This window comes from Carcharhinus amblyrhynchos, unplaced genomic scaffold (assembly GCF_965287045.1).
Source record: "Carcharhinus amblyrhynchos unplaced genomic scaffold, sCarAmb.v2.hapA chromosome_122, whole genome shotgun sequence".
In the NCBI taxonomy this organism is placed as follows: domain Eukaryota; kingdom Metazoa; phylum Chordata; class Chondrichthyes; order Carcharhiniformes; family Carcharhinidae; genus Carcharhinus; species Carcharhinus amblyrhynchos.
In genome coordinates this window covers 395,301-410,094 of record NW_027649862.1, presented here as the reverse complement: position 1 = coordinate 410,094, position 14,794 = coordinate 395,301, and the positions used below count along the sequence as shown (strand labels likewise).

Below are 14,794 nucleotides of genomic sequence, written 5' to 3'. Positions count from 1 at the left end.
GGAAACCCACGCAGACATGGTGGAGAGAACATTGCAGACTCCACACAGACAATGATCCGAGGCCGGGAATAGAAGTTGGGTCGCTGGCGATGTGAGGCAGCAGTGCTAACCCACTGTGCCACTGTTTTGAGTACAATAGGATAGTGCTTTGGACTGAAATCGTTCACTCAGTTTCTCTCTCCTCAGGTGCTGCCAGACCTGCTGAGTTTTCCAGAACTTGCTGCTTTTTTATACAGTTTAGGTGCAGCACTGCTTGTGAGAGCTTGCTGAGTGAGAATTGGCTGCAATCTTAGCACACTATCCTTTCCTTTTCCTTAAAGACTGCAAGAAACTACAAAGGGTCATGAACGTCGCCCAATCCATCACGCAAACCAGATTCCTATCTATTGACTCTGTCTACGCTTCCCACTGCCTCGGGAAAAGCCGCTAGCATAATTAAGGATCCCATGCACCCCGGACATTCTCTTATCCACCACCTTCTGTCTGAAGCACAAAGGGACTTGGGAATCATTGTTCAAGATTCTCTTAAGGTTAACGTGCAGGTTCAGTCAGCAGTTAGGAAGGCAAATGCAATGTTAGCATTCATATCGAGAGGGCTAGAATACAAGAGCAGGGATGGACTTCTGAGGCTGTGTAAGGCTCTGGTCAGACCCCATTTGGAGAATTGTGAGCAGTTTTGGAAGGATGTGCTGGCCTTGGAAAGGGTCCAGAGGAGGTTCACAAGAATGATCCCTGGAATGAAGAGCTTGTCGGATGAGGAACGGGTTGAGGTCTCTGGTCTGTAGTCGATGGAGTTTAGAAGGATGGAGGGGGGTATCTTATTGAAACTTACAGGATACTGCGAGGCCCTGGATAGAGTGGACGTGGAGAGGACGTTTCTACCAGTCGGAAAACCAGAACCAGAGGGCACAACCTCAGGCTAAAGGGACGATCCTTTAAAACAGAGATGAGGAGGACTTCCATCAGCCAGAGAGTGGGGAATCTGTGAAACTCTTTCCTCAGAAGGCTGTGGAGGCCAGGTCATTGAATGTCTTTAAGACAGAGATAGATAGGTTCTTGATTAATAAGGGGATCAGGGGTTATGGGGAAAAGGCAGGAGAATGAGGATGAGAAAAATATCAGCCATGATTGAATGGCGGAGCAGACTCGTTGGGCCGAGTGGCCTAATTCTGCTCTTATGGTCTTATAACGTTTAAGGAAATTTCTCAAGTGTTCCAACCAAAGCCAACATCCAATGCACAAAGCCCTCCAAATAAACACAATACAGCATAGTTTAATGCCCACTTGTTGCAGGAATCCAGCCTCCTGGGTTGAAAATCCCTTGTGAAGAAACTAGAAGAGGTTGTAGTTGAATCTGTTTCCCATAACACAGCTTCTTTAAAGCAGGATGGTAATAAACCCCTCCTTCAGCTAACAGATAATACTTTGAGAACCAAACCAAGAGGAGAACAGAGAGAGAGAGAGTGACTGCTTCCGAGCTTGCTGCTAAACTGCTTCCTTCACACTCCCCAAACAGAAGTAAAAGGGAAAAGCTTCTATCGGCTGACTGCCACAGCTTAGCTTCGCTCTCAGTGACATCACTGAGGCTGTCAGCTGCATGATTTAAAAAAAAAAGCCTTTTCTTAAATGGGGAGAGGGGAGTGTGCAGAGGGTCCTGGGTGTCCTTGTATACTAGTCACTGAAGGTAAGCATGCAGGACCAGCAGCCAGTAAAGAAGACAAATGGCAGGTTGGTCTTCGTAGCGAGAGGTTTGGAGTACAGGAGCAGGGATGTGTTGTTACAATTATACAGGGGCCTTGGTGAGGCCACACCTGGAGTATTATGTACAGTTTTGGTCTCCTTTTCTGAGGAAGGATGTTCTTGCTCTCGAGGGAGTGCAGTGAAGGTTTACCAGGCTGATTCCGGGGATGGCGAGACTGATGTATGAGGAGAGATTGACCAGGTTAGGATTGTTTTCACTGGAGTTCAGACGAATGAGGGGGGATCTGATAGAGATTTATAAAATTCTAACAGGACTAGACAGGGTAGATGCAGGGAGGATGTTCCCGATGGTGGGGGGAGTCCAGAACCAGGGGGTCACAGTCTGAGGATTCAGGGTTGATCATTTGGGATGGAGGTGAGGAGACATTTCTTCACCCGGTGAGCCTGTGGAATTCGTTCCCACAGGAAGGAGTTGATGCCAAAACATTGAATGTATTCAGGAGGCAGCTGGATATCGCACTTGGGGTGAACGGGATCAAAGGTTATGGGGAGAAAGCAGGATTAGGCTATTGAGTTGGATGATCAGCCATGACGGTGATGAAGGGTGGAGCAGGTTCGAAGGGCTGAATGGCCTCCTCCTCCTCCTCCTCCTGTCTTCTGTGTTTCTGTCTTAAAGGTACACAGGTGACTTACTGAATCATCTCTTACAAACTGCCTGAAGTCATAGAGGTTTACGGCATGGAAACAGTCCCTTCGGCCCAACTTGTCCATGCCGTTGTTGTTTAAATCCCGAAGCTAATTCCAATTGCCCTCAATTGGCCCATACCCATTTTACTCATGTAACTGTCTAAACGCTTTTCAAAAGACAGAATTGTACTCGCCTCTACTACCACCTCTGGCAGTTTGTTCCAGGCACTCACCACCCTCTGTGAAAAAATTGTCCCTCTGGACCCTTTTGTATCTCTCCCCTCTCACCTTAAACCTCTGCCCTCTAGTTTTAGGCTCCCCTACCTTTGGGAAAAGATACTGACTATCTAGCTGATCTGTGCCCCTCGCAGACAAGGCAGATAGTCCTCATACCCTGGGATATATCCTGTCCGAGTGATAGGATGGACCCACCACGGAGCAGTGGTGTACATTGGGGAATATCAGACCGGGATCCGATCAGATCCGAGGTTGACGGCTGCCTTCCGCCGGCAGGTTTTATTTTGCGACCCGGGTTTGATTCCGAACCTCTCTGTCTCCTTCCTTCCAGGGAAAAAGCGCGAGTTTCGGTTTCATCCAATCAAAGAGGCTGTCATTGAGGAGCCTGTTGACATCACGCCCTACCTGGACCAATTAGATGAGGCGTTGAAAGAAAAGGTGCTGCTTATTCAGAAAGGAAGGTAAGGAGACGCGAGGCCTCGTTTCATTTTCACGACGCTGAAATGTCCCCCACCCTCGGTGCTGTCCCAGAGGCTGAATTCTCATCTACATCACCACATAAACACTACAACAACACAAGCAGGTCAGAGGCTGGGAATCCTGCAGAAAGTAAGTCCCCTCCTGACCCCCCACAAAGCCTGTCCACCATCTGCAAGGACACAAGTCAGGAGTGTGATGGAATATTCCCCACTTACCTCGATGGGTGCAGCTCCCAACAACACTCGATAAGCTCCAGGACAAAGCAGTCCTGTTTGATTGGGACCACATCCACCACCGACGCTCAGTAGCAGCAGTGTGTACCATCTACAAGATGCACTGCAGCAATTCACCAAAGATCCTTAAACAGCACCGTCCAAACTTGCGACCGCTTCCATGGAGAAGGACAAGGGGCAGCAGATACATGGGGAACACCTCCCCTCCGAGCCACTCACCATCCTCACTTGGAAATCTATCGGCCGTTCCTTCACAGTCACTGGGTCAAAATCCTGGAATTCCCTCCATAACAGCATGTGGACTGCAGCGATTCAAGAAGGCAGCTCACCACCACCTTCTCAAGGGGCAGCTAGGGATGGGCAATAAATGCTGGCCCAGCCAGAGACGTCCACGTCCCACAAATGAACAAAAAAATTCTATCTTTTCGCCCCCCTTGTTTGTGTTGAGGTTGTGATGTTCTTTTTACCGTGTTCAGTTCTTGGTATCTTGCCCGTCTGTCGTTCAGCCGCCACGGCCCAGTTGTGGAGATGTTGCTATGACTGGTGGAGGGGGTGGGGGAACGGTGGGGTGGGGAAGGGTGGTCAGCTCGGAAACCAGACCCTAGCTGCTGCTGCCTCCAGTGACGGGCGGTCTGATGACCAGTAATGGGAAAGCGGCCTCTGGCTTGGCCCTGGGGGCCCACTGCCAGTCAGGTGCCCCCACCCCACCCTGTGTCCTGGTACAACAACCAGTCACCTGTTAGCCATTAGTGCCTGGTGAGAGTTACTGCTTTCAGAGGCAGAGCAGCTGAAGTTTACAAAGACAAAACTGTCTGCCTTTCCATAGTGCCTTGCACATCCTCTGGACATCTCAGAATCATTAACAGCCAGTGAAGCACTTTTATTTTTGACGTGTAATCACTGTTGGAGTAAACCCAACCCGAATTTAATGCTCACTCAAGTCACAGAACACAGTTCCGTTGAAATCCAAGCGCCTTTGCCAGTTCACTATAGGAACTTGGATGCCACAGTTCTCCGTGGCAGTGTGACCACATTAAACACTGGTTTGCTCAGAGCACCTGTACCTATTCTACCTTCGTGGGCTCTGGCACAGTGGGTTAGCACTGCTGCCTCACAGCACCAGGGACTGGGGTTTGATTCCCGGCTTGGGTCACTGCCTGTGTGGAGTCTGCACGTTCTCCCCATGTCTGCATGGGTTTCCTCTGGGTGTTCCGGTTTCCTCCCACGGTCCGAGAGACGTGCTGGTTAGGGTGCATCAGCCATGCTAAATTTTCTCTGACTGTACCCGAACAGGAGTGTGGCGACTAGGGGAATTTTCACAGTAACTTCATTGCAGTGTTAATGTAAACTTACTGGTGGTACTAGTAAACTTAACTTGAACTTTGAAGGAACTATTCAGTTAGTCCCAGTACCCTGTTCGCTTTCTCCCTTGCAAGTATTTTCCCAGTTCCTCTCCCGTAAGTTACAATTGAACCTATTTCTATCGACCTTAGGGATAGTACGCTGCAGATTGTGTCAACTAAAGTTAAAGTTTATTTATTCGTCACAAGTAAGCTTAAGTGTATTTATTAGTGTCACAAGTAAGGCATAGATTAACGCTACAATGAAGTCACTGAAAATCTCCTAGTCACCACACTCCTATTCAGGTATACTGAGGAGAATTTTTAAGTTTGTAAGTTTATTTATTAATGTCACAAGTAAAGCTTACATTAACACTACAATGAAGTTGTCACACTCAGGTGCCTGTTCGGGTAACACTGAGGAGAATTTTAAGTTTATTTATTAGTGTCACAAGTAAGGCTTGCGTTAACACCTCAATGAAGTTACTGTGAAAATCCCCTAGTCACCCCACTCTGGTGCCTGTTCGGGTAAAAGTGGGGGAGAATTTATCATGGACAATGCAGCTAAGCCTTTCGGGGTGTGGGGGAAATGATCTTCACTTCAGCCTTAAACCTGTGTGTCCTGGCTCCTGACATTCCTTCCAGTGCAAACCGTTTTTTCTCTGCCTCGCTGTGCCCCTTCGAAAGCTCCCCCCTCCCTCCCAACCGCAGAAAGCACAAACGTGTTTGCAAGGGAATGGCTTGGATGCTCAGCGTCTTGGACACCCCAGTCAGCGGCGAGCTTTACTGCCCCTGCATGTTGGTCAGGGCACAGGAAGAACCTGAGAGACCACCCCCACCCCCACCCCCCACCAACAGGAGACGGCGTTAGGCTTAAGATGTTGGGGTGGAGGCAGGCAGAGTGTTGCAGATTTGTTGATGCCAGGGTGAAGCTGGCATCCCCTGGTGTGTTGGCTTGGATGGTGACGCCTAATTTTTTTCTCCTCCCCGCACCCACCCCACCACCACCCCCTCCCCCCTCTTCGCCCTTCCCTCCCGACAGAGCGGAGGACCATGACAACTACCGCACGTAAGCAACTTTTATTGCCATTCCAGTGGTCTTGTTTCTTTTTGTATGATTAATCTGATGCCTGTGAAATCCCAATCCTGCCCCCCCCTCAAAAACTCCAGCCTGCACACCCCCCCCTCCACTCTTCAAAAAGGAGGGATGCCCCCAGCCTTGTAATAACAGGTCACAACATCAGGACACGGAGTGGTGTGGGAGCGACAGGCCTGCTGGAATAATCGCACACCCAGGGAAGGCGATGGCCCAGTGGTATTATCGCCAGGCTGTTAATCCAGAAACTCAGCTGATGTTCTGGGGGACTTGGGTTCGAATCCCACCACAGCAGATGGTGGAATTTGAATTCAATTTTTTTTAAAAATCTGGAATTAAGAATCTACTGATGACCCATTGTCGGAAAAACCCATCTGGTTCCCTTTAGGGAAGGAAATCTGCTGTCCTTACCCCGGTCTGGCCTACATGTGACTCCAGAGCCACACAGCAACGTGGTTGTGTCTCCACTGCTCCAAGGACACCGAGGGATGGGTAATAAATACTGGCCCAGCCAGTGACACCCATGTCCCACAAATGAATAACAAAAAAAAGACAGACTCCGGACGGAGTGGCACTCACCCACCCAGTAATAACTCAGCAATCGGTCCCTGCAGTCGGGGAGAGGAAAATATCAGCCAGGGTTTGGGAACGGAGGGAATTCTGCTTCTGGCACCATTTCTGGGATCTTGCTGTGCCAGATAGTCCATGTTGTGCTTGCCCCCCCCTCCATCTGTAATTAGACCCCAGTCTGCAGTACACTCCTGCGTACTTATCATTTTCCTAAATATCCATACTGGGTTTCTTGGTTAGATTCCAGGCCAGGTTGCGCTGCGCAACAGAAGGAGCCTTAAGTTAGCCGTTGGGTTTCTCAAGATAGTTTGTCTTAAAGGGCGTTCTGTCAGGACCTGTGTGTATGTGTGTTATTCCACCCCATCCTCCTCCCGAAGTCTGTGCTGGGCTGCCTGATCACCCCCCCAGGAGGGGGCGTGGGTTGAACCTTGGTTGCGGTTAGAATGCCTGAGAGCAGGAGATTGGAGGGGCAGCGATCCGGGGGAGAAGTGGTGGGGATCAGTCTCCCAGCTCCACATCACACTTGCCGATGCCAGGCCAGGCTGCATCGGAGGACTCTGGTGTGACGCACCCACGGGCGAATAGCCTGATGCGGTTATCGGATCCAGTGCTGGAGGGCAGTGTCCTGCACAAGGAGTTTTTAGCCCATGAGTTTTCAGGAGAGTCTAAAAAGCAAAACAAGTTACTCTGTAGAGCCAGGGGCCGCTGGTTCTGACGTGACGTGCACAGTTTATTTTGTTAAATGCTGCCAAGGACAGGCTTGTCACCCTCAAGAAGATGAGCGCAGGTATTCCTGGGGGTGGAGAATCTAAATCCCTGGGGCTGGGGTAGGGTTTTGGAGAACTGTATTTAGTACAGGGGTCTTCTGTTGTGCAGCCTCCGACAAGAGTGCTTGTGGTTATATCTGTGCTTCTCTTTCTCCCTCCCAGTGACACAGAGGTTCAGTGCGAACTGATGCAGGAAATTGTGGATATGATATTGGAGGTAAGTGATCGCTGGTGTGTCAGAATACTACTATCTCCCATCTAGTCTCAGAGCTTGTTGGAGAGTTTCCAGTCACTGTATCACGGTGGCACAGCGGGTCAGCACTGCTGCCTCACAGTGCCAGGGACCCGGGTTCGATTCCCAGCTCGGGTCACTGTCTGTGTGGAGTCTGCACATTCTCCCTGTGTCTGCATGCGTTTCCTCCCACAGTCTGAAAGATGTGCTGGTTAGGGTGCATTGGCCGTGCTAAATTCTCCCTCACTGTACCTGAATATGGTGACCAGGGCATTTTCACAGCAGCTTCATTGCAATGTTAATGTAAACTACTTACATTACCCCATCATAGAAAGGATATTATTAAACTAGAAAGAGTGCAGAAGCGATTTACTCGGATGCTACCGGGACTTGATGGTTTGAGTTATAAGGAGAGGCTGGATAGACTGGGACTTTTTTCTCTGGAGCTTGGGAGGCTGAAGGGTGATCTTATAGAGGTCTATAAAATAATGAGGGGCACAGATCAACGAGATAGTCAATATCTTTTCCCAAAGGTAGGGGAGCCTAAAACTAGAGGGCTTAGGTTTAAGGTGAGAAGGGAGAGATACACAAGGATCCTGAGGGGCAACTTTTTCACACACAGGGTGGTGAGTGTCTGGAACGAGCTGTCAGAGGCAGTAAATTTCCTTAGTCTTCTGAGAAAGTAGAGGTGTTGGTGGGGCTTTCTTAACTATAGTGTCGGCATGGGGGGGACCAGGACAGGTTGTTATTGATCTGGATACCTAAAAACTTGAAGCTCTCGACCCTTTCTACTTTGTCCCCATTGATGTAGACAGGGGCATGTTCTCCTTTTACGCTTCCTGAAGTCGATGTCTATCTCCTTCGTCTTGTTGACATTGAGGGAGAGATTATTGTCGCCGCACCAGTTCACCAGATTCTCTACCTCATTCCTGTACTCTGTCTCGTCATTGTTTGAGATCGGATCCACTACGGTGGTGTCACTTGAAAATCGAATTGGAGGGAAATTTGGCCACACAGTCAGAGGTGTATAAGGAGTATGGAAGGGGGCTGAGAACACAGCCTTGTGGGGCACCGTGTGTTGAGGATGATCGTGGAGGAGGTGTTGTTGCCTGTCCTTACAGATTGTGATGTGGTGAGTTCGGAATTTCAGGATCCAGTCACAGAGGGAGGTGCCAGTGTTACCGTTGGCCACACGCTGCAGCAGATCCAATGTTATCACTGGTCACGTTCCAACAAGGGGCGGCAGTCTCATAAGAACATAAGAAATAGGAGCAGGAGTAGGCCACCCGGCCCTTCGAGCCTGCCCCGCCATTCAATAAGATCATGGCTGATCTGTCGTGGCTCAGTTCCACTTTCCCGCCCTCTCCCCATAACCCTTAATCCCCTCTCTTATCAAAAACCCATCAACCCGCTTCTTAAAAATATTTAGCGAGGCAGCCTCCACCACTTCAACGGGCAGAGAATTCCAGAGATTCACCACCCTTTGAGTGAAGAAGTTCCTCCTCAACTCCGTTCTGAACCGCCCCCCCTTTATCTTGAGGCTGTGCCCCCTAGTCCTACTGTCTCCACTCGCCAGGAACTAATTAACTGTGGAGGGCTTAATCTGTCGCACATGAAAGCCTTCTGTTGATGGAGAGTGTTTCTTTGCATCAGTCCGTCCCAGTTAGACGTCAACGAGGGGAGCCTTTGACACACACTGAAATGTAGATTGCATTGTGCGAGGGAGAAGGCTGGGGAGGTGGGGTGGTGGGGGCGGCTGTGTCAGAATGGGTAGCACACTCCTTCGCCTCTCTGATGTAGCAGGTTCAACTCCCACTCCAGAGTCCTGCTCACATTACTGCGGGGCTGATACACCTTCTTAACATTCCCCCCCGCTCTTGGCGCTCGCAAGGCAACTGTGGTGGGCTGCTGTCCGGTTATGGGTAAAATAAAACCAATCTACAAGGCTGGTCACATGTTGAAACGAGTAGAACAGCAATAAAGCAAACTTCAGCAGAAGGTTTCTCCCGGGGTGGGTCCGCACTGCTGAAGGTTGGCAAATTTAAGTCGATTTATTCGGGTCACAAGGCTTACATTAACACTGCAATGAAGTTACTGTGAAAATCCCCTAGTCGCCACACTCCGGCGCCTGTTTGGGTTACGCTGAGGGAGAATTTAGCACGGCCAATGCGCCCTAACCCGCACGTCTTTCGGACTGTGGGAGGAAACCAGAGCACCCAGAGGAAACCCATGCAGGCACGGGGAGAACGTGCAGACTCCACACAGACAGTGACCCAAGCTGGGAATGCAGCGTGGAACCCTAGTGCAGTGAGACGGTCGGTGCTGTGTCACCCTGCCGCCTCCTGTACGCTTTTAACCCAGGTCCAGTCTGCCATCTCAGGGAGACACTGTGGTGCTGGCTTGAAGACGAGCAGTGGAATTTCTCCTGGGTCAGGCAGTCAGCGTCGGTATGTAAAAAAAAAAAACTTTATCAGGTTTCTGGGATCTTGCAGTGTACAGAGTGGCTGCTGTGTTTCCGATGCTACAGCAGTGGCCCCCCCCCCCCCCAACCACTTTGCGTGTCGTGTTGGGGGCAGGCAGGGTGGCACAGTGGGTTAGTGCTGCTGCCTCACAGCGCCAGGGACCCGGGTTCAATTCCCAGCTCGGGTCACTGTCTGTGTGGAGTCTGCACATTCTCCCTGTGTCTGCGTGGGTTTCCTCCGGGTGCTCCAGTTTCCTCCCACACTCCAAAGATGTGCAGATTCAGTGGATTGGCCGTGCTAAATTGCCCCCTAGTGTCCAAAAGATGTGCAGGTTAGGTGGTTTACTGCCATCAGACTTCTGAATGGACCTACCTCGCATTAAGTTGATCTTTCTCTACATCCTAGCTATGACTGTAACCTTACATTCTGCAGTCTCTCCTTTCCTTCTCCGTGAACGGTATGCTTTGTCTGTATAGCGTCCAAGAAACAATACTTTTCACTGTATCCCAATACATGTGACAATAATAAATCAAATCAAATACCAATCCCCCAACGCGCACATCTTGGGACACTAAGGGACAATTTAGCGTGGCCAATCCATCCTAACCTACACATCTTTCGGATTGTGGGGGGAAACCCATGCAGACACAGGGAGAACGTACAGATTCACGCACTCATGCAGGCCGGGTTCCTAGCGCTGTGCGAACCACTGTGCCACCATGCTGCTGTTCTGTGCCATCTGAATAACAATAGGAATCGAATTGCACTGTGAACCAAACCACCTGATGTGATCTGAGTGATTTATTGTATTCTTTCTCCTCCCACCCTCTCCGTTTCTTCCCCCGCTCTCTCCCCCCGCGCTGGCCGAGCAGGATGATTTTGATATGGAACTGATGGTGACGTTGGCGTCCTGCCTTGTCGAACTGTTCAAGGGACACTTCCGGGGCGAGGTCCTTCCAGAGGACATCACAGAGGAGTGAGTAATGACGGGAGCGTCGGGTATTTATCCTGGGCTGCAATATCCACCACTGCCAAGCTGCCAGGTGACGGAATGCCTGGGAACAGTGACTGGGAATGAGCAGGAAATCGAGAGGATAATGAATAGGATTCACTCCATGACCAGCAGATGTACAGAACCAGCTGACCAGCCTTGCAGCAGCTGGGGAATGACCCTTCCCTCTTGCGGCCAGTGCCCGCCACCCCCTCCCCTCATGGTCGGGCCTTCAGCGCTGACCCTCCCCACAGTGTGGCGCTCCCTCGGCGCTGACCTTCCCCACAGTGCGGCGCCCCCTCGGCGCCGACCCTGCCCGCGGTGCGGCACCCCCTCGGCGCCGACCCTGCCCGCGGTGCGGCACCCCCTCGGCGCCGACCCTGCCCGCGGTGCGGCGCCCACACGTTTTTAAACTGACATCTCTGAGTGAGCTTCTTGCTGGCAGTCCCTAATATCTCCTCTTGTTTCTTCATGTGATGATGCATGTTACAACTTGTTGAAGCTTTCCTCTTTAGATGCACAGTTGATTGACGTACAGCCTGTTAACTGGATGTTTTGCAGATCACTGGAAGAGTCGGTGGGGAAACCCCTTTATGTTACGTTCAGGTAGGTTAAGGAGTGGTATCTGCAGCTCGCGTGGACATCATATCATCCATAACCCCTACTTCATCTGCATCGCTGTGCGCTGCAGGGTCCCAGGAACCTGGCTCCCCTCTGTCCAGGCTGCAACCTTCCCCTTTGGGCCTCGGACGTCTCCATTCATGCGGCTCGACAGCTGTAGGTTGCAGACCCCACTGCTCGCCTCAATGACTGGCTGCTTGCCGCGCCTGCAGAAGAACGTATCTGAGGCAATGAAGTATAAACCAGGATCACAAAACTGGATCTCAGAGTCCGAGTCTCTGGGGCGGAAAGTCGAAAGAAACTGGAACTTGTTCTCAAATTGTTCTCGACACGTGCATGCATGAATTTAGCATGGCCAATACCCCTAACCTACACATCTTTGGACTGTGGGAGGAAACCGGAGCACCTGGAGGAAACCCATGCAGACGTGGGGAGAATGTGCAGACTCCACACAGACAGTGACCCAAGCTGGGAATCAAACCCGGGTCCCTGGCGCCGTGAGGCAGCAGTGCTAACCCACTGTGCCATCTTCTATTCACTCTGTGCCTTCTCCCCTATGTATTCTGTGAAGGCTTTATTAGTGTCACAAGTGGGCTTACATTAACATTGCAATGAAGTTAGTGTGAAATTTCCCCAATCGCCACACGCTGGCACCTGTTCAGGTACACTGAGGGAGAATATAGCACGGCCAATGCATCCTAACCAGCACGTCTTTCAGACTGTGGGAGGAAACCGAAGCACCTGAGGAAACCCACGCAGACACGGGGAGAACATGCAAACTCCACACAGACAGGGACCCAAGCCGGGAATCGAACCCGGGTCCCTGGCGCTGAGAGGCAGCGGTGCGAACCCACCATGCTGCCCTGTTTGCACTTTGTCTGCATTCTTTAATTTACCAATAGACTTACAGCAGTCAGCTAAGTCCTAACCACAAACTCCAGAGCGAATTGAACCCTCCCGTTCGCTTTAACCATTGAACAGTGGAATCCATGAGATTTATTGTCTGTGTCTCAGCGTGTGGGAGGGATTGGTGGTGGTCAACTTTTGAGCCACAGAGTTGGTGCAGTGCAGTATATCCATGGTGCCGGTTTGTGGGGGGTGCAGAGGGTGGTAGTTCCAGGACTGGTACGCAGCAATGATTGCAGAAGGACCCTGGCATAGAACAATAATGTGTGGAAGCGCTCCTGACATTTGATTTATTTTTGTCAAGTGTATTAACATACGGTGAAAAGTATTGTTTCTTACACACTACACAAAGCATACCCTTCATAGAGAAGGAAAGGAGCAGGTGCAGAATGTTGAGAGGGTGGACAGTGAGAGCCTTTTTCCTCAGAGATGGCGAGCACAAGGGGACATAGCTTTAAATTGAGGGGTGATATCGGATAGGTGTCAGAGGTAGGTTCTTTACTCAGTTGTAAGGGCGATGAATGCCCTGCCTGCAACAGTAGTGGACTCGCCAACATTAAAGGCATTTAAATGGTCATTGGGTAAACATATGGATGATAATGGAATCGTGTGGGTTAGATGGGCTTTAGATTGGTTTTACAGGTCGGCACAACATCAAGGGCCTGTACCACGCTGTAATGTTCTATGTTACAGCCATAGTTAGGGTATAGAGAAGGATCAACTTAATGCGAGGTAGGTCCATTCAAAAGTCTGACAGCAGCAGCGAAGAAGCTGTTCTTGAGTCGGTCGGTACGTGACCTCAGACTTTTGTATCATTTTCCTGACGGAAGAAGGTGGAAGAGAGAATGTCCGGGGTGCTGGGGGGGGCACGCGCAGCGGGGTCCTTGATTATGCCGGCTGCTTTTCCCCGAGGCAGTGGGAAGTGTAGACAGAGTCAATGGATGGGAGACTGGTTTGTGTGATGGATTGGGCTACATTCACTGCCCTTTTGTAGTTCCTTGCAGTCTTGGGCAGAGCAGGAGCCCAGACCAAGCTGTGATACAACCAGAAAGAATGCTTTCTATGGGGCATCTGTAAAAGTTGGTGTGAGCCATAGCGGACATGCCAAATTTCCTTCGTCGTCTGAGATAGTAGAGGCATTGGTGGGGCTTTCTTAACTATAGTGTCGGCATGGGGGGAGCCAGGGCAGATTGTTGGTGATCTGGACACCTAAAAAGTTGAAGCTTTCGACCTGTTAGGCAGCACAGTGGGTTAGCACTGCTGCCCCAGCACCAGGGACCCGGGTTCGATTCCCGGCTTGGATCACTGTCTGCGTGGAGTCTGCACGTTCTCCCCCGTGTCTGTGTGGGTTTCCTCCCACTGCCCAAAGATGTGCGCGTTAGGTGGATTGACCATGCTAAATTGCCCCTTAGTGTCCAAAAATGTGTTGGTTGGTGGGATTAGTGGGGTAAATGTGTGGGGTTGTGGAGATAGAGCTTTGGGATGGGTTTGTGGCTGGTACAGACTCGATGGGCCGAATGGCTGCCTCCTGCACTGTAGGGATTATATGATTCTATTCTGTGATTTGTACCACATGTATTTGCTGCTCTTTCCCTTGTCAGAGTCAGAGAGTCGGGAACTGTGAGATGCTGTTTAACTCTGAAAAGTCACACGAGTGATGCAGTGAATATTCCGTCATTTCTCTTATTTACAGGAACTTGTGTCAGATGCAAGAAGATAACAGCAGCTTCTCATTGCTCCTGGAGCTGTTATCTGAGTTATACCAGAAGCAGCCCAAGATCGGTTACCACCTCCTCTACTACCTGCGAGCGAGGTAGGAGTTCGTATCAGCTCCCTCTACACGGTCCCCCCATCAAACACTCCCAGGACAGGTACAGCACGGGGTTAGATACAGAGTAAAGCTCCCTCTACACTGTCCCCCCATCAAACACTCCCAGGACAGGTACAGCACAGGGTTAGATACAGAGTAAAGCTCCCTTGACTCTGTCCTCTGTCAAACACTCCACAGTAACATGTTATCATAGCTACCTCGTGTTGCTGTGGCCTTTCAGTGAGGCTGGTGACAGTTGCGTGCGGTGGGCTGGGGCACACTGTGAAATGGATTGAAACTAATTTAACAAATGGATGCTATGGCTTCTGCAGCTTGTTGAACGTTCAGCGAGAAAAGTGTGTTAACCAAACCCCCAGCACCTCCCCAATCCCATCCATTTCCTTCATGGCTCCACTTGTTCCTTTCAGTAAAGCAGCATCGGGGAAGATGAGGCTGTACGAATCCTTCGCTCAGGCGACACAGCTCGGGGATCTTCACACCTGTCTGATGATGGATATGAAAGCCTGTCAGGAGGATGATATCCGGTTACTCTGTTACCTCACCCCAACCATCTATACGTCGGTAAGGCCACCCTGACTCACCACCTGGGCCTGTGCTTGCATTCTGTGTTTCGCTGGGTGGGACTGTCTCCCCTCTGAGT

At 50.6% G+C, this 14,794-nt stretch overlaps 1 protein-coding gene across 3 annotated transcripts in view; it reads left to right on the top strand.

Annotated features, from left to right (window-relative positions):
* Nucleotides 1-14,794, top strand: part of ints3 (integrator complex subunit 3) — a 254,467-nt gene that overhangs the window by 40,241 nt on the left and 199,432 nt on the right. For 2 of the 3 annotated variants that reach the window (XM_080183026.1, XM_080183025.1), the window contains exons 16-22: nt 2,957-3,086; nt 5,721-5,747; nt 7,274-7,328; nt 10,678-10,781; nt 11,358-11,402; nt 14,017-14,136; nt 14,562-14,715. In XM_080183026.1, the coding sequence (XP_080039152.1) occupies nt 2,957-3,086; nt 5,721-5,747; nt 7,274-7,328; nt 10,678-10,781; nt 11,358-11,402; nt 14,017-14,136; nt 14,562-14,715 (635 nt within the window). The remainder of the gene's footprint in view (nt 1-2,956; nt 3,087-5,720; nt 5,748-7,273; nt 7,329-10,677; nt 10,782-11,357; nt 11,403-14,016; nt 14,137-14,561; nt 14,716-14,794) is intronic. The other variant, XM_080183027.1, reaches the window with a different exon arrangement.